The sequence below is a fragment of the Peromyscus maniculatus genome, chromosome 11, assembly GCF_049852395.1.
Source record: "Peromyscus maniculatus bairdii isolate BWxNUB_F1_BW_parent chromosome 11, HU_Pman_BW_mat_3.1, whole genome shotgun sequence".
Taxonomy (NCBI): domain Eukaryota; kingdom Metazoa; phylum Chordata; class Mammalia; order Rodentia; family Cricetidae; genus Peromyscus; species Peromyscus maniculatus.
In genome coordinates this window covers 45,592,127-45,610,320 of record NC_134862.1, presented here as the reverse complement: position 1 = coordinate 45,610,320, position 18,194 = coordinate 45,592,127, and the positions used below count along the sequence as shown (strand labels likewise).

The following is an 18,194-nucleotide window of genomic DNA, read 5'->3' as shown; positions in this document are numbered from 1 at the left end:
ACCAGGGAGGGGGATACCCTTTCCCGATTAGTCTCTCCTCACTTCCACCCAGTATCCCACGCGAATCCAGAGCCAGCTGTACTGTCCTGGGAACATCTAACAGCGTCAGCACCCTCAGAGTGAAATCTATGGGTCCGCACGGCTGTGGGGTGGAGGATCAGCACAGCACAGTATCACAGCACAGTATCACAGCACAGTATCACTGCACAGTATCACTGAGTCTCCTGGCCACGCCTCCCTTCCTATCCCATCATCCCACCATACCTCCTGGGCAACCCCACACTTTACCACCTCCCGCATAGCCTATTCCTAACCAGGTGCTTGTTCACCTCCAAGTGCTCAGGTGCATCCCCTTCTGCCTAGAATCCTCTTCTTGCCCTTCTACATTAGGCCCAGCTTACATGCTTTTACTTTTATAAGATTTCCTCCATGAAGAACAATAATGGGGAGGAGGGAAGGGATCATGAAGGACGGGAAGCTAGAGAGAGAGGTTAATGGCCTTAAGGAAAGAAAGAAAATAGCATGTTCTCTCTCTCTCTCTCTCTCTCTCTCTCTCTCTCTCTCTCTCTCGTGTGTGTATGTGTGTGTGTGTGTGTGTGTGTGTATGTGTGTGAGAGAGAGAGAGAGAGAGAGAGAGAATGTGTGATATGAAAGCAGAAAGAGGCCTCTATCAGGAAGATGCGGTGATATATATGCAATAAAACGTCACAATGAAACCTACTATTTTATATGCTAACTAAATAATTTATTTGCACAGACACCTTTAAAAATAAAGGAACTTCCCCTTCTCAATGTGTCTTCTTCACTCTTGTTTCTCAGGCTGCCCCCATGCCTGAGGTGACCTGGCTGAAAGATGGCTTGCCCTTGCCCAAAAGAAGCGTGACCACCGTGAAGGACGGCCTCACCCAGCTTCTGATTCCTGCAGCTAGCCTCTCGGACCGTGGCCGATACACCGTGATGCTGAGACACCCACAGGGGAAGGAGGCCGTCTACAGCTTCTCCATCAGTGTGGCAGGTGAGGCCGGCTGGGCTGTGGCCTCTCACCAAGGTGTGAGGGCTGCCTCTGTCCTGGGCACAGGTCACCGTCCTGAGTAGGCACGGTGACCACACTGTTGACCCGATGTGCCTGAAGGGCACAGCAAGCAGAGCAGGAGAGTCCCGGAAAGCCCCCACTGTTCTGACCCGTGAACTTGGCGACAGCCCGCCCTCATGTCTTCCCTGCTCTGCTTTTGGAGTTCAAGAGCAAATGCAGTTCTCACCACTGTGTCGCTGAAGGACCCCACGGGAAGAACTACCCATGACCCTTGTGCAGGTTAAGGGTGTCTCTTCCCTGGAGTGGCTCTCACTTCCCAGCAGCGCTGAGTATTCAGGAATGCCTAACAGGAGGCATCTGTGATTTGAGTTTATGAAAACTCCAACTTAGGTCCGTGTCCTCTCATTTTATCTTTTTTAAAAAAAAATGTGAGTTAATGAGTATTTTTATGGAAGTCATCTGGGATGGTGAGTACCTATATTTCTTGGTCTTGGTAGAATCCAAAGTTAAGGCTAGACTGGGTTACAGTGGGTGAAACCCTGCCTAAAAGGGGAAAAAAAGAGAGAGATTTTCCACCTTATAAAGATAATTGTACGCCCAGACCTGGCTCCCCCTGGCCCTTCACCTGCCTGGCCAACACTGCATTCTGCAGGATCCCCCAGAAAGCTTGGGGGCCCGGAGAAGACTGAGCAGAATTTCTGTGACTCCTCTGCAGCATGCCTTTCTCTGCTCTCTCTGGTAGCATGCCCACAGGCACCAGGATCCATCTACCTGCGGGAGAATGTGCCTGGGACAGTGACGGTCCAATGGGAACCCTCCCCGGACGAGGCTCAGGGCATCCCCTTGCACTATACGGTGCTGATGCGTTCCTCATCTCATGGATCCTGGCATGAGGTGGCTGACCGCGTCCACACCAACCACTTCACCTTCCTGGGGGTCCTCCCTGGCCATGAGTACCACTTCCGGGTGCTGGCCAAGAATGAGCTGGGGGCCAGCAAACCTTCAGACACCAGCCAACCCTGGTGCATCCCCAGGCAGAGAGGTAAGGATCCTCCGAGAGGGAGGAGCTTAGCTGTCTGCTGCTGTGCTTAGGGTAGTGGGCTGCATGGAATGGGAGCACTTCCATCTACTCAGACATGTAGGGTTCCTCCCACTGCCTGCTCAGTGCCCACCTATATGGGTGCCCACTGCCTTGGATTCAGGATGGGCCCCCACCTCAATAGGCAGAAAGAGTCAGGCTGCGGGTATTGGAATGTCTAGAGGCTTTTGGGTGAATTCACAAAAAGAACAGTGAGCAATAAGTTAAAAATGGAAGTTATGCCGGGCGGTGGCGGCGCACGCCTTTAATCCCAGCACTCGGGAGGCAGAGTCAGGTGGATCTCCGTGAGTTCAAGGCCAGCCTGGACTACAAAGTGGGTTCTGGGAAAGGCGCAAAACTACACAGAGAAACCCTGTCTTGAAAAACAAAACAAAACAAAAAAGAGAGAGAGAGAGAGAGAGAGAGAGAGAGAGAGATAGATCTGAAAAATGGAAGTTATTATTTCTCTAAAATAAGCATATTTTAAACATCAAATAAGTGTAGATATTTAAAGAGGTCACTAGAAAAATAAGATTACAGAACTAGCCGAATCATTTCACCTCTCTAAAATACAAAAATGTCTAGAAAGTTCTGCACCGAAATGTCAGTTGCAGTCATGTATAGGTACGTTCTGGTTTGTAAAAAAAAAAAAATTTACAAGTTTTTAATAGTCTTAAAAATCAAAACATAATTTTAGGAATAAGATAAAAACAATGTCGGGTTGTGCAGATGAGACGGGGGAGGCCCAGCTGGCAGGCCTCCAGCAGGACCATGGGCTCCTCTGACCTTCTAACCATCCTTCCTTCTGCCCCGGATTTCACCACAGAGAGGTTCGCCGTGAAGACACCAATATACCGGGAACCCAACCTGAGCCAGAAGCCCCGCTTCCTGGTGGGTCTGCGGACCCACCTTCTGCCCCAGGGCTGCGAGTGCCGCATGACCTGCGCTGTGCAGGGCTCACCCCGGCCCCAGGTCACCTGGTTCAGGAACGACCAGAGCTTGGACAGAAACCCTGCGCTGTACAGCACTGACGTGCTGAGTGTGTGCTCCCTCGTCATCCCCAGTGTGTCCCTGAAGGACAGCGGCGAGTACAAGGCTGTGGCCAGGAACCCCCTGGGTCAGGCTGTCAGCACGGCCACCCTCATTGTCACAGGTAATGATGGCTGCCCTGGCAGGGGACCTCGTGGGCAGGGGACCAGAAAGGAGAGCCAGAGGAGCAGCCTATGACTTCAGGGGCTCTCGGGGCCTGTCTTCTCCACATGACTCAGCTGGTATATCATGAGACTCGGGGTTCTCCCTGCCTCTGGGAGTATTCTAATATGTATTCAATCTGACCTTCCCAGAATCTCTTGGGGTTTGATTTGCCCATTTGTAAAATAAGACATTGGCTGCTTTAGGGGCCTGTACTACCCACCTAAGTGTCCCTATGTGACCTGGCACATGCCTCAGGATGGGACTTAAAATATTTGCTCTCCGTGTCCTTTTATATTTGTGTTGCATGCTGAGTCTTTAATCAAGGCAAATATGCTCCTTTGAGCAAGACAAATATGTACCAATGAGAAAATTCTTGGGTGGCACTGGATCAGCCTGTACCCAGTATTTCAGTCTTCACAATGGGACAGGTATGGGAGGGCCCACTACCCCTTGAGGGTCATCTGAAATATCCCATGTCTTGCAGAATACAACTCCTAGCCCCACTTGGCCTGGAATCCTAGCCTAGCCCCACCCCACAGCCATGAGATGGATGGGAACTCTCTGAAGCTTTACCCCCTGATGCCCACACTGGCCTGGGGAGCCAACCCAGAATGACAGTGGATGTTCCTCTGCGAGACAGGAACAAGAGGGCTCTGGTGAGATGTGACCAGAAGGGCTGAAATCATTGAAGAAGTAGAATAAGGGTGAAGGATGTGTGTGGTCTTAAGCTGAATCATGGCTCAGGGTGACCCTGGCGCTGTGGGTGTCTTTGTTCTCCACATCTGGATGAAGCTCCAGAGAGAGTGATCCACAGGGGTGGCAGCTGAGCCCACTGTGACCACAGGAGAAAAGTCATGGAGGGCAGAGGACCTGGGTGAAGGCATCAAGGATATGTGTATGGGGGATCCCTGTACTTCATTAAAACAGCAGGCTAAGAAAGGCGGACTCTTTGCAGAGTAACTTGGGACTGATGGGTTGGAGGGAGGAACACAAAGCGAAGGCCTCTGAGTGGAGGATGGGTGGGGCTCTGGCTCCCAGGGATCAGAATAGTGCTCACCTGCAGCAGGGCAGAAAAGCCAAGTTAGGTGAGAGGGTCTACGAAACCGAGGCTCCTTTTTCCTGATCCGTATCTCCCACAGGCCACTGTCCTGCAAAAAAACAAACAAACAAACAAAAAAACAAAACAAACAAACAAAAAACCCTCCCTGGAGCCAGGAATGGGCTGGATTGGGGATAATTCTACTGCAGTCTGCTCTGGGGGCTCCTGTCGGCAGAGATGAGGGATACTATCAAGTGCACGGAGATCTGATTCTCACACAAGGCTCCATGAAGCCTCCTCAGTTTCTCCATAGTTCCATCGCCCTATGTCATAGGTAAGATGGATCCATCTCTATGTGACCCACCACCACCAAAACCTATAGGGCATACCTATATACCTGTTCCTCGGGACACCCAAGACATGTTCTGGAGTTTGCAGGGGTCGGAGGCAGGAGCGAGCCCTGGAGAAGGGCCAACCTCACCTTCTCCCAGGATGTTACAACCAGGTCTGATAGGTTCCCTGACAAGTGGGCACACAATCTGCTCTGCCTGCCCTCTGATCATGGGCTCTCCTTCACCCAAACCCATGGCAGACTTGGACATAAGAAATACAAGTCATAGATGAAGAGTCTGGGGATGGATGTCAAAAGCATCTCCCTATGAACTGACAATGTGTGGTTGAGTTGGAGGTTCCGCTAAGAACGTCTCCCACAGGCAAGGATACCAGAATGCCTTTGTATAGACAGGCTGTAGGCCATTCCTGCCCCCGCCAAGGAAGCTCACTTTTCCTTGGGATTTCTCCTGCTGCCTCTGCCTTGTGATTGCAGTAACAAGACAGAAGGAAATTCTGGGGATTGGAATTCAGGTCCCATGCGTATGAAGCAAGCACTTTATCCACTAAATCATCTCCACAGCACCTGGAAACAAATTTACTTAAAGGCATACCACCACTCCATACTATATATAGAGCCAACCTAGAAATAGCCCAAGGACACACCACCTTCTGATGGAGAAACCTTGGTTAGATATCTTGTCATAATAGCGGAGATAATGCCACTGTACCTCTCAAACTTATCCCCAGCTCTCTGGTGTCCCTGCTCAGGCATCAAGTATTGCATGCATTTCCTGAGGAGCCTGTTTCCACCTCTCAAACTTATCCACAGATCTACGGTGTCTGCTCAGGCATCAAATACTGCATGGATTTCCTGAGGAGTCTGTTTCCATTCATCTGGGATAGAGAGGGCAACCCCTGGCCAAAGAAACGGTTCTGTCCAACTCTTGGTGAACAGAAATTAATTAGGATTGCTTACAGAAGCGTGACCATAACATTGATGAAGAGTCACCCTCCCCCCATCATTAACTCCTGGGGATGGGGATTCAGGTACCTTTGTGCCTATGTACTCCACGAGTCTTGTGAGCCCTTCCATCCTTCCATGAGAGAATGTTAGTGTCCACCTTGAGAGAGTCTTATGAACGTAAATACAGCTGTTCTGATTTCAATCTGGCCTTGGCTACGCCATGACCAAAGAACACAGTACCATAACACGGGCTACTAAGAGAGTTTACAGGAGTTCTGGATAGAAGGATCTAACTAAAAATAGTTTGTACTTCCATAATCATCAGAAATCAACTAGAAAGTATCACTTTTAAATTACTACTACTTTGGGTAGCAACAAATACATGAAACACCCAAGGCTAAATAGAACAAAAGATGAGCAAAATCCACACGGAGAAACAATAAAAACTTTACTGAAAAAATAAGGTATAAATAAATTGATGCACTACATTAATGGACAGGAAGCTAATATTATAAAGGTGGTGGGGCCACTTAGGAAGATAAATAATCACTTTGGGAATGAATATCTCATCCATGGCTGATTGTGGGAGTGACATTAACGATGACAGTATATTGTTACAAAATGGGAACACAAGTTTGTACTCAAAGTTAATGGCGCAGCCTTTGTGGCTGTTATTCCAGCCTGTGTTTGGCCTATAGGTTGTCCGTGCAGTATCTGCTCTCTGCCCCGAGCTCTGCCAGCTAGTGCCCCTTGCTTTAACCTCTCTGGGCAGACTCCTAGTGTCTCAGCTGAAGCAGGGCCACCATGCACCCCCAGGGTGGCATTCGGTAAATTAGGCATGCATCTCTCCTCTTGGAAGGTCTTGAGATGCCCGCCCCCGCTTAGGATGGAGGTGAGTAGCTGGAGGACAGTGTGAGGTGGACAGAGGTGGGTGGCGTCTCAGACGGGTGGGGGAGGGGAGCAACTGCTCCACAGCCCTGGGTTAGCACGGCCTCTCGTTTGGCTTCCTGCTCTGCTGTTGCCACCTTCAACAGTAATGCATTTCTTCTCAGCCGGGAGGGGCTCTGTGGTGTCATAGTGCACTGACCGGCAGGGTGGAGGTAGCCCTGAGCAGTCAGTCCAAGCGATGCACGCACTGTTACTACGGGTGCTTACACTTAATGTTACCACGAAGGTCAGAGAACAACTTTCTGGGGAGTGGGTCCCCGAGATCACACTCAAGCCACCAGGCTTGTCACCAGCATCCTACCTACGCGTCACCTCACCATAATGCCCCTCGACATTAGCTTTGTCCACGGTCCTGAGCTCATCCACCCCAGGGCTGGCTTGGTGTGGTGGAACACATCCAGAATTAGAGGAGGACTGCGAATCTGAGATTAGCCTAGGCTGTACGACAAGACCCGGCGTCCAAACAGAAGGGCTGGGCTACAGATCAGAGATAGAATGTCTGTTGAGCATGGTTCAGGACTGGGGTTCAGGTCCCAGAACTGCAAAAGCAAACAAAACCCACACGGTTGGGTGGTTGTTCATTGGTTTCTGAGCACTTGAAGAGAGGCCAGGTGTGCTGGAGATCTCTCAGGCACTAAGTTCACTGTGGATCCAGTCTTGGATTTCAAAGGGGCTCAGAGTAGTGTCTCACCATCCAGAGGCTGCTCTGGTAAAGTCACCCTCCTGTGACTGTCCCATATCCAGTCTTCCTGGGATTCCTCACACTCCCTCACACTGGCGACTGGGTCTCTTTGTGTTATTGTGTCTTAGGATCTGCCAGTCCCCCGCCACCACCTACACACGAGACAAACTCCTCCAGTCTTCTCAGAAACCTGCACCATCCCAAATCTCTTCTCTACTGCTGCTTTAGGTTCCTTAATCGGGGAGATCGAGATCCTGAAAAGGGGGACTCTGTAGCGCAGTGACATTCGGGCTGTCGTGCTCTGTGGCTCCAGGCCTCCACAGTGGGTCACCTCCCTTTTGCTGCTGCTGTACCCTACAAGGGGCTGCCCTCCCCAAGAGCTTCCCACTCTGATGCTTAACTGTGGCACCTTTTCCCAAAGCCCGCTGGGGCCTTCTAAATAGGGGACCCTGGTGGGGAAGCGGAACCCTTCTGAGTGGGAGCGGCTCACCACCCCGGAAACAAGAGGAGTCAGCCCATTTCTTCCAGCTTCCTCCGCTCCCATCGCCACACTCTTTAGAGGCCAAGGACTGACATCCTGGCAGGAGAATGTCTCTGGCTAAGGGGCCACCCAAAGTCAGGGCTGGAGAAGTAGACAGAGGAGCCCAGACCCATGAGGAAGCCAAGTTCTCAGAGAACGCGGTTCTGCTCTTGTCCTTGTTCCCCATGGACTCTGGTGAATGACCAAGTTGTCTCTGCTCTCCGGGTCCCAGTTGCCTTCTCTTGTTAAGTAAGAATGGACAGCCCCTCCCTCCCTCCCTCCCTCCCTCCCTCCCTCCCCGATTGCCACAGTTGGGTCAATGAAATGACCTGGTGGATGGAGAGTGCCAACTCTCAGTAGGGCAGACATCTGGCAATTTCAAAGGATTGATGTCTTTCAGTGGGTACTAGATCTGGCTAAGTTACCTTAGGGAGGCTGTTCTGGGCCCCACCCAACCTCTCTTAGTTAGTCCCTGGCCTTGACTGTCTTTATTCCAGCCACACTGGTCTCTTTGCTGTTTCCTGAACATTACACTCACCTTCCAGATAACCCATGGCTCGCGCATCCCCATTAACTCAATATACTAATGGTACCTTCTCCCTGAGGTATCTTTTGGCTACCATATCTAAAATGGCAGCTTTCTTCCCAGCAACCTCCTTGGTTAATTTTCCTCTACTCATCTCCCACAGTATGACACAGTTGTTGTTTTTTTTATTAGTTTGCATTGTAACTATTTCCTTCAGTGAGAAAGACAGAACCACAAGAATATTCTGTTGTCTTTTATGTTCATTTCATGCTCTGTTTCCAGGACAGAAGTAGTGCCTGGTACGCAGTAGATAGCCAGATATTTAACAAATACTAAGTGTGGTAGTGATTAAATTATAATCCTGGAGTCAAACTGATGTCTCAATTCATTATCTGTGCAACGTTAAGCAAGAGACTGAGACTGGATTCCCCATCAGTGAATGGGGATACAAAGCTACTTCTTTCAAAGAACTGTAAGAACTAAATGTGCTAAAAATGCTTCCCTGTGGCTGGCAAGAGAAGGTGATATGTCCGTTGTAATGAGCAATGGCGCAGCATGTACCTTCTTTCTTTTCTTTTCTTTTCCTCTTTCTTTCTTTCTTTCTTTCTTTCTTTCTTTCTTTCTTTCTTTCTTTCTTTCTTTCTTTCTTTCTTTCTTTCTTTCCTCTCTCTCTTCCTTCCTTCCTTCCTTCCTTTCTTCCTTCCTTTCCTTCTTTCTTTCTTTCCTTCTTTCCTCCCTCCCTTTAAAAAATGTTTGTTTTTAAAATGTATTTGTATAACTTTTTTGCCTGCATGCACGTGCATGCACTATGTGCATCCCTGTTTTATCTCCTAGAACTAGAATTGTGGATGACTGTGAGCCACATGTGGGTGCTGGGAATTGAACCTGAGTCCTCTGAAAGACAGCTCTTAACCGCTGAGCCATCTCTCACGGTCTCTGGGACCTTTCTTAAACAGGAAAGTGACCTCTTGGTGTAGCTGGAGAATTTCTCTCCAGCTCCCACTGCCAAGTCCCGCCAGTCCCAGAACCCACTTATAAAATAAACACACAGACTCTTACATTATTTAAACTGCTTGGCCAATAGCTCAGGCCTATCATTGTCTAGCTCTTACTCTTATATTTAGCCCATTTCTATTAATCTTTACTTTGCCACGTGGCTCGTGGCTTACCGGTACTTTACATCTTCCTTGTCCTGGTGGCCACTCCAGGCAGTCTTCCCTCCCCTTTCTCCTTTCTTCATTCTCCTCTCTGTTAGTCCCGCCTATACTTCCTGTCTGGCTATTGGCCAATCAGGGTTTATTTACATATAGTGATATCCACAGCATCTTGGTTTGCTGTGTTCAGAGTTGTGGCTTGGAGCTCTGGAACCAGGAGCTGGCTGAGCATCAGATGATGCAGGCCCAGCGAGGGCTGCAGCTTTAGAAGCCCCAGGGCTGGCCAGGCAGGTGCTGCTCACCTCCTCCCCATAAGTGGCTACCGGTATTCTGGACTAGAATAACGCTGCTGGCCCAGCTGGCCACCACTCCAAGAGAGGAGGGGCTGGGATATGTTTGTTTACTGTGTATGGGTGTTTTTTCCTGCATGTATGTCTGTGTATCACATGTGTGCCCGGTGCCTGCAGAGGCCAGAAAAGGGCACCAGATCTCCTGGAACTAGAATTTCAAAATGTTGCAAGCTACCATGTGGGTGCTAGGAATCAAACCCAGGTCCTTTGAAAGAGCAGCCAGTGCTCTTAACCACTGAGCCCAGAGACAGCTCAGTTCAGGGCTACACAGACACAGGTATTAAGCTCCTGTCCAGAGTGCCTGGACCACCAGCCTCCAGGAGACCCAGCCTCTTACTCCAGCCCTTGGATAGAGGAATATGAGAGACCCAGGAGGGGATCTGGGGGTTGGAACAGAGATGGGCAATGGGCGGCTGTTGTTCTTGTACCTCAGAGGCCTTCAGGGATGGCCCTACTGCCTTCCCACTGTGCCTTGAGGATGAGTAGACTTGGGTAGACCTAGGGCCCCCCCTCAGCCCCCCCCCCCCCGTCCTGTGCTGCTCTACCCATGCAAACGCCGGCCACGAGGCAGTTGTGACAGGTCAAAGGAGACCCCGTGGTCAGTCTCACTTCTATCCTTGTGAATGTCATCCAGCTTCAAAGCCTCAAGGCTTCCCAAACGGTCTCCTTAATGTATAGACAGCCTCAAGGAACACGTAAAGAACATTTACTGTGGTGGGCACCATTTAGTTGCTGAGGGGACACACCTCAGCCTGTGCCCTAGAGTGGTCCTAAGGGTACATTGGCCAATGGCCCAGCAGTTTTAGGACAGTTGGGCCGGTACTTGCTTAGATAAGCACAGGGAGCCATGGGGAAGTGCTAATGGGACATAGAACTCAGATTAGGGAATCAAGAAGGGCTTCCTGGAGGAGGAGACAGCCTTGGAAGGCACATTGGTCAAGACAAATCTCCCAATCTCTGTCCAGATCAATCTTCCCATTGCCTGGATAGGTGGGCTGGGTGAGCTTATGGAAGCAGAAGGTAGTAGCCTTGGGCCTGGCCACTATGGTAGCAGAGGATTGCGTGGTTCAGAGTGAGGTAATGTCCATCTTCCTGCCCCACACTGGGGGAATGTTAGCTTTCTTGGAAGGCTGCTTTGCAGGGGCAAACAGAGTCCCTCCCACATTCCACCTGGCAGACCACACCTCCACAGGGGTAGCCCACTGAGAAGGGTTCTGTGTCCTTTGGAGCAGGCTTCAGTTTGCCAGAAAGACATAAGCAACCTTTGAAAAGACACACCAGGGTTCCACTCTACCAACTCACTCACTTTGTCCTTTTGTCCCGATCCCTAATCAATAGCTCTGGTCTCGGGGGACACCCCAGCTTAGTATTAGGTTTCAGATCCTGAGACAAACACCTGTAGTGCCTATTTAACATATTACCTGGGATCTGGCCACCAGGTTCTTCCTGCATCCTCAGTCTCGACCTGTTACGGGACCCTCCTGCTTTGTACACCCTGCCCTTTGAGAGAATTTGTCAAGTTCCCAACTCAGTCGGTGCCTGTTTACCTGTCTGGACCTACCCATGGCTCCTTCCTGCTTGCTCTCTGCTTCTGCTGGGAATGTGCTGGGACTGGGCCTTGCTCCCTCCAACATCTTATGAATCTGTCTTCCTATGCCTGTGCCCTCCTGCCCAGGGCTGGCATGGCCTTACCTGCTGCCTGTAACAGGCACCTTCCCCAGGATGCCTGTGACCTAGGTGGTCATCAACGCATGCTGGGATCGGTCTTGAGAACTACCCAACCTTTATGTGACATGAGAGGTACAAACCGTGCTTTCAGGAGAGGAGGGTAACACGAGGACAGGAAAACGGGAAATGCTGCATGGAGCCATCACCGAGTGGTAATAAATGGGGGCAGGAATGTCAGGGAGCCTAGCACAGCTGTTCCGGTTTTGATTTTTTCTTTTTGTTGTTGTTGCTGCTGTTTGTTTTGTTTTGTGCACGCCCCCCAGGCAGCACCAGGCTCTGTAGGATGCAATAGTAGCTGGGCTCCTCCTTGTGAGACTCGCAGAGGAATGTCTTCACCTGGGGGGCGGGGGGGGGGGGCAGTTCCAAAGTCTACTGTAGGGACTGGTGCTATGAGGCCACGGGACACCGGAAGCAAAGCAGGTCCTGGCCAAAGTCTGGAGGGCAGCCTTGAGGCAATAGGTGAGAGCGCCCTCTGGTGACCAAGGAAGGGACCGCAGCTCCACAGGAGCGAGAAAAGGCTCCCGGCAGAGTCAAGGCTTTAAGGGAAATGGCAGGGGTCCTTCCTGGAAGCGGAAGCTGGAACAAGATTGATTCCCTGAGTGCTGACCTAGAGTCTGATGGCCCACTTTAAACATCACCCCCTTAAGACCCTAGGGGTCCATTCAGTCCTCTGTGGGTTCTGAGGATGGGGGATGTAGCTAAGCCCACTGCTGGGGCAGCAGTTGGGGGTCCCTAACCCTGCCAAGTCTACGTCTAGGCATGAGCTCCGGACACTCATGGAAACAACAGTATGATTCCCTCAGAGAACAAAGTCCAGAGAGGGAAAGGGCCTTGTCTGGGGTCCCACAGTGAGTTAGTGGTGGAGCACACCCCACCCCCCACCCATCTAGTTCTGGATCTGCAGTTAGGCATTCCACAGGCATCTCTAGCTCAGGGCTCCCTGGATGCCCTGGCTAAGCCTGGCTCCACCATGACTGGACTCAGGGCCTTGGATAAGTTAGTTAACGTTGTTGAGCCCCAGTTCCCCGTCTGCAGAATTAAAGTCCTTGTCAGATCCTTGTCAGAGTTTCGTGAGGATCAATGCCACCTTTCTGTCAAGGTCCGATTGTTACTTCTAAATCTCCTACGCCACCCGCCCTCCCAACTCCCCGAGGTGGGGGGACGCCAGTGCGGCCCTGCTCTCTACCACCATGAGGAGCTTCCGGAGCTGGAGCTGGGGTAAGGTTGCCAGACCAGGACACCAGTACCATGAGGTCCGTGCAGACAGAGGGAGGGGGCGGCAGGGCAGGGGGCTGTGGGCAGAGCCGGAAGGGACCAGTGCCTTGGGCTTCCTAAGACACTATTGACGGCCACAGGCTGTTGCAGATATACCACCAGGGGGCGCTATAAGCCTTGCAGTCGAGCTAGAGAGGTCCTTGCCGCCTAGGGTGGGGAAAAAAGATGTAGGGACAGCTTAAAGATAGGGGAGCAGGTGAGCGGAGAGGAAGGAAGGCTGGGGCTGTGGGTGCCAGAGGACTGCGACTCACTCTCTACAGGCAATTCTCTCTCTGGGGTGGGGGTCGGGGTGGGGGTGGGGGTGGGGGGACTTCAGGATGTTTCTGGCCTGGAAAGAAACGTCTCCCTCCTGCCTGCCTTCTGGAGTCCTCTACCTGAGCAGCCCCTCGTTCCGGGGCCTCCTGGAGGTTGGAGCTCGGTTCTGAATGTCCACTGGATAGGATTGACTGCAGGGCAGAGGACAAAGCTCTTTGACAGCCTGGTGCCCCTTCTTCCTGCTGTCCCCCCACACCTACCCCCCTACACCTGCTTAGCCCTCCAAAGTCTGCCCTGAAATCCCCCTCTCTGCTCCCTTCCCTCAGGGATCCTAGGCAGATTTCACATTTCCTTCTCTGCCCGAGCTGGACACTGGGGGTGTGGGAAGAGAGCAGAACTGAGGACTGTCTTACACGGAATCTCCCTCTCTTCTGCCTGAGGCCCAGAGCTGGGGGGGGGTGTCTCTCTGGGGGCCAGGGAGAGGCCCTCCTGGGGCCCAGTAAGAGTGGAGTTCCCTCAGAGCCTCAGCTCAGATGACCTGGACAAGACCACGGAGTCCAATCAAGGGACATGGCTGGTGACGGCGATAGGGAAATCAGGCCTCACCAGGGGCTGGCATGGGGCTCCCAGGAAAGACGTTCTCCCTGGAAGATGGAGTCGGGTTCGTCCTTTCCCTCCTTGCCTGTCTCAGCCTGGGGAATCTGGTGGGGCTGGCCAGGAGCAGAGAGAGATGTCTCAGGGTGCGGCCTCCGCTGCTGGCAGCTCCGTCATACTCCGAGGGCGCGATGTCCTGGGTGAGGTGCCCGCGATGTGGGGCACAGGCTGGTGAGGGAGGGGCCCGAGGGAGAGGCCCAGGAGCAGCTCTGCCACAGTTGTCCTCATGGAGCAGGCTGAGCTGGGAGCTGCAGGCCCACAGCTGATGGGCTAGGTTAATGCCAGCTCAGGGTGGTCTCCTCAGACCCTCCAGCTGGGCCTACTATTCCCTGTCTTCCCTTGGCAATGTCCCAGACTACATGAGTCAGAGCTAAGTCCAACCATCCAGTGTGAGGCCCCCACCCCTCACCCTGACAGTTCTCAATGGATCACTACTGACTATGTGGACCATTCCCCCAACGCAGGAAACCCATCCCCATCCCCCTGGTCCCTCGTCTTCTGCTCCCAGTCCCAGGAACAAACAGCCAGGTCCTGCCTCCAGTTTTCAGCTCTCATGGGCACAGGCGTGGTTCCTGCTCTAGGACATGAGCGCCATCACCAAGCTGTATTACAGCACAGAAAATCAATGCGTGTCCTGGCTGAGGGAGCAGATCCCCATCCACAGAGCAATCAGGTGCCCCTCACACCAGTGTCCTGTGCCGCCTCTGATGCCAGCATCAGCTGGTGCAGCTCAGTCACTGTCCCCAAACTGGAATAAAGTGTGCTGAGCTGGGAACTGTGGGACAAAGAGATGTGGGACAGTGATGACAGAGGCAGGCTGCCGTAGAGGAGAGGGTGGCATGTGTACCCACAAGGATAGCTCCTGGAGGGCCAGTCTAGTCTCTCTCCATTTCTTACCGTGTTCTTCCCAGTGACAGCAAAGGAAAAGCCCCAGTTTTGCTGAGCTGACCGTTTTTAGCTCTCTGCTGGGAACTGTGTGCTTGCCTTTTAGTAATCAGGGATCTGGTCCGCATTGCTCATGTTGGCAGCATCGCAGGCCCTGCCCAACTCACTGCCTACTTCACTGAGCAGCCCAGGAGCTGGGAAGCCCCCTGGGTCCTTCGGTACCTTCCCTGGTGGGTCTTACCATGGAAGTGGGCAGTGTTGGCCTCCATCTAAGAGCTGGGGGCCCACGAGCTCTTTGGTTGCTTACTAGTGGTCTGTATCATGTAGGCGGGCAATGAAGGCCTCCTTCCGGGATCTGGGAAGGCTGGGCCCCACACTGTTACAGGACGACTCATAAGGGGGTAGATGGCAGGACCAGCTATGCCTCATCACAGCAGTTATGAGAGGTTAGGGAGGGCAGCATATGGGTTTGGCCCAGGAGGACACAGTAGGAGAGATCTCGCCCGTTCCAGCTAACGCAGGTGTGGTGTGGCTGTTTCCCATTGGCTATATCTAGTAGACCTCCCACCTGAAACTTGGCATCTGCCAGGGAGGTGTCACCTAGGAGCCCTCCTATGGCACAGCCAGGAAGGACTACCCCCTTGCCCAGAAGGAGGCCAGGCCAGAGTCTAACAGGGCCTGGACTCCCCGAGGAAACATGGACCAGGTGCACGGCACAGGCACTGTCAGAACCCCACCTCCCCTGTCCTGGGGAGGTTCCACAGTGGGGGCTGGTACAGGTCCCCAGGTGTGCGTTGCCGTTCCTCTGGCAGCACCCACATTACACTCCCCCCACCCCCACCCTGAGTATACACACACACACACACACACACACACACACACACACACACACACACACACACACACTGCGTCAGGGGAGCTGTCCCCGCTTGCACCGGGCTTCCCAAGCGATGAGACACGGCTCCCAGCCTGCCTCCCCAAGCCTCTGGCGGCTCACACCCCGTCATCTGGGTGCCTGTTATCTCCCTGTGCTCACAGAACCCCTCTCTACAACTGGCCCATGACTGCTCCCAACTTCCCCTGTGGGCAGCGTATCCAGGTCCCGTTCCTCTGTAGAAGGGAGGGTCGTGGTGAAATACTGGGAGATGAAGCTGCAGGCAGAGGCATCTCTCTCTCTCTCTCTCTCTCTCTCTCTCTCTCTCTCTCTCTCTCTCTCTCTCTCTCAGTCTCCCTGGGGGGGGGGGAGTGAGAATGAGGACAGAACGGGACAAGACCCAAGAGTAAAATTAGACCAGACCAGCTAGGAGGCAGGCGTCGGTATGGAGGCCCGAGCAGAGATTCTGAGAAAAATGTGCACACGCAGATGGGTGTGACTGGCCTCGCCTTCCAGATGGGGCATCCATCTTGTCCCTCCCAGGGAGCCACACCCACCTCTCAATGCCACTGCAGTCCTGGCTCCTTAGGCTTTTGTAAAGAGGCACGTACCTGCCCGGTGGCCCCAATTCGTAACTTCCCTCCTTCTGAGGCTGCCTCCTTCCGGTAACTTCTTAAAGCTATTGAGATGCATTCTTCCTACAGCAGAATGCACAGGCCTGAAGCGTACATGCTGATGAGTTTTGGTAAATGTACAAAAACCAAGACAAGGCATATCCCCGCCACGTGTCTCCCTGGGGTAGCGACTTGTAGCCAAGGCTTGTGAAGTGGCCACCTTTGTGTCCTTCCAACATCTGGCACAGGGTATCAGCATGGAGAGGCTTTCCTCAGCGGACTTGCCTTCCTTGTACACAGGGGCCCCTCACACTCTGAGAAGGGGCTTTGGGTGCCCAGGCTTGACCACTCCATTGAGCTCCTGGGGCCTAGGCTGGACCACTGCCATGGCCTCGGTGCTCCCTTCCTTTGGGATCCCGTGGCTTCCTGCTTCCTTCCCCTTAGATGCCCTGCTGAGGGCACAGACTCCGGGAAGGTGGGGAGCTGAGGGTTCTGCCTACGCTGGATGCCGACAGCCAAGGCTCAAGCCTGAGCCCAGCCCAGGGAGCCGGGAGGCTCTGACACCGGAGTGTGAGCAGGCCTCTCTTCCCGGGCTACAGTCAGCACACAGGCTAGCTTCATCGTTACGTTCCGAATCTCAGTCTCACCAGGGTTTGGAGCAAGACATTCACTTCTCCAATCAGAGGATGAGGCTGTTGAGAAGAAATGGCTTCCATCTTTTTTTTTTTTTTTTTTTTTTTTTTTTAAGAAGCCTTGATTTTTATTATTTTAGAACGTAGTGTTTATTTTGCTTTCTGATCCTATGTTTGTGCCTTTGACAAATTCACAATGATTTTTTTTTCCCCTCTGATCCTGAAAAAGGAAAGCACATATGATCCTGTCACAGACACATTCCACACACATGGGCCCATCCCGGATCCTGCCGCTGTGGCTCTGTTTTCAACAATCTCATAGGACTTTAGGTCTCCATAAGAACCCCTCCTCAAAGTCTGCCTGGGCATACACCACATGCACCCCAACCTTCTTAGTGTAACCGTAAACAATTCTCCTGCCAGGGGATCAGGGCAGCCTGGATTGGTAGCGGCTGCCCTGTAGGGAAGTGTAGACAATCGTCGAACGCTGGAGCATTCTGAGTGACTCTAAACACTGCCCCCTCCCTGCAGAGAAAAATGAAGTGGCTTCCTTTTTTTTTTTTTTTTTTCCAAACAATCTTCATACAAAGCAGATAAAAAGGCGGGGCCACTCGGGTGGAACTCTTGAGCACTCTGGCCTCAAGAAGCTCCTGGTCTCATTCTCCAGAATGCCCCTGTGATGGCTTCAGTGGGACCCTGGAGCTCCAAGACACACACATTGGAAACCCCTCTTGCTGAACGCATGGAACACGCTCTCCCTTGAATGGCAGCTGAGGGGAAAGAGACCAAGTCTGCAGGGCGTGCCCACAAGGTCTCAGAGGTCTTTGGATTCGTGCCGTCATCAATTCTTGTGACCCTCTGCGAGCAGGTGTTCCCACAATGCTTCATAGATGATGAAGTGTCTCAGAGGACAGAGAAGAATGTATCTTGCATGACATGGCTGCTAGAGACAGAAACCCAAGCTCTTCCCAGGAGCGTGTGCTCATGGTGAGAAATCTACCAATGAAGGAGAAGCTGCTTCAGCTGGGAATGACTGTGACATCACTGAACAGTCACTCAGCAAGCATTCCAGACATGAAGTGGGATGGCAGTGTCATGGCGACATGGAGTAGATGATGACCAGTGACTGTTACCGCCAGGAAACCTAACTACTGCGTTTTCTCCTCTCCAGGACAGTAGCATGTAGGGACTAACCTTCCTTTAAGAAGGCTATGGCAAGGCAGACCGGCTTGCTGTCCAGGGGCGGGAAGATGGAGACCTAGCCCTGTGAAGATCCTATGGCACAAGATTGGTGGGTGGCTAGATTCCTGGGTGGGATCCGAGGGCCTCATAGAAGCCACCTGGAGCTACTGGGGGCAAAAGGAGATGCTCCTGGTACTGGAGTCTGGGCTTCACGTGCTTTATTCTATGTGGGTGGGTCCTACTCTCATCTATTTATATTTTAAGGTTCCTGGAC

At 52.3% G+C, this 18,194-nt stretch overlaps 1 protein-coding gene and 1 long non-coding RNA gene across 2 annotated transcripts in view; one reads left to right on the top strand and one right to left on the bottom strand.

Moving 5' to 3' along the window:
- Igfn1 (immunoglobulin like and fibronectin type III domain containing 1) overlaps nt 1-4,244 on the top strand; it is a 28,677-nt gene extending 24,433 nt beyond the window's left edge. Inside the window, exons 20-23 of the mRNA XM_042258216.2 lie at nt 820-1,015; nt 1,776-2,075; nt 2,938-3,264; nt 3,790-4,244. Of these exons, the coding sequence (XP_042114150.2) occupies nt 820-1,015; nt 1,776-2,075; nt 2,938-3,264; nt 3,790-3,803 (837 nt within the window). The 3' untranslated portion in view covers nt 3,804-4,244. The remainder of the gene's footprint in view (nt 1-819; nt 1,016-1,775; nt 2,076-2,937; nt 3,265-3,789) is intronic.
- On the bottom strand, nt 758-17,773 carry LOC143267789 (uncharacterized). Its single transcript, XR_013043285.1, has 3 exons — nt 16,104-17,773; nt 4,363-4,453; nt 758-1,444 (listed from the first exon to the last, which is right to left on the bottom strand). It is a non-coding gene; the product is annotated as an uncharacterized LOC143267789 (long non-coding RNA).
- Nucleotides 17,774-18,194: the final 421 nt, after the last annotated feature.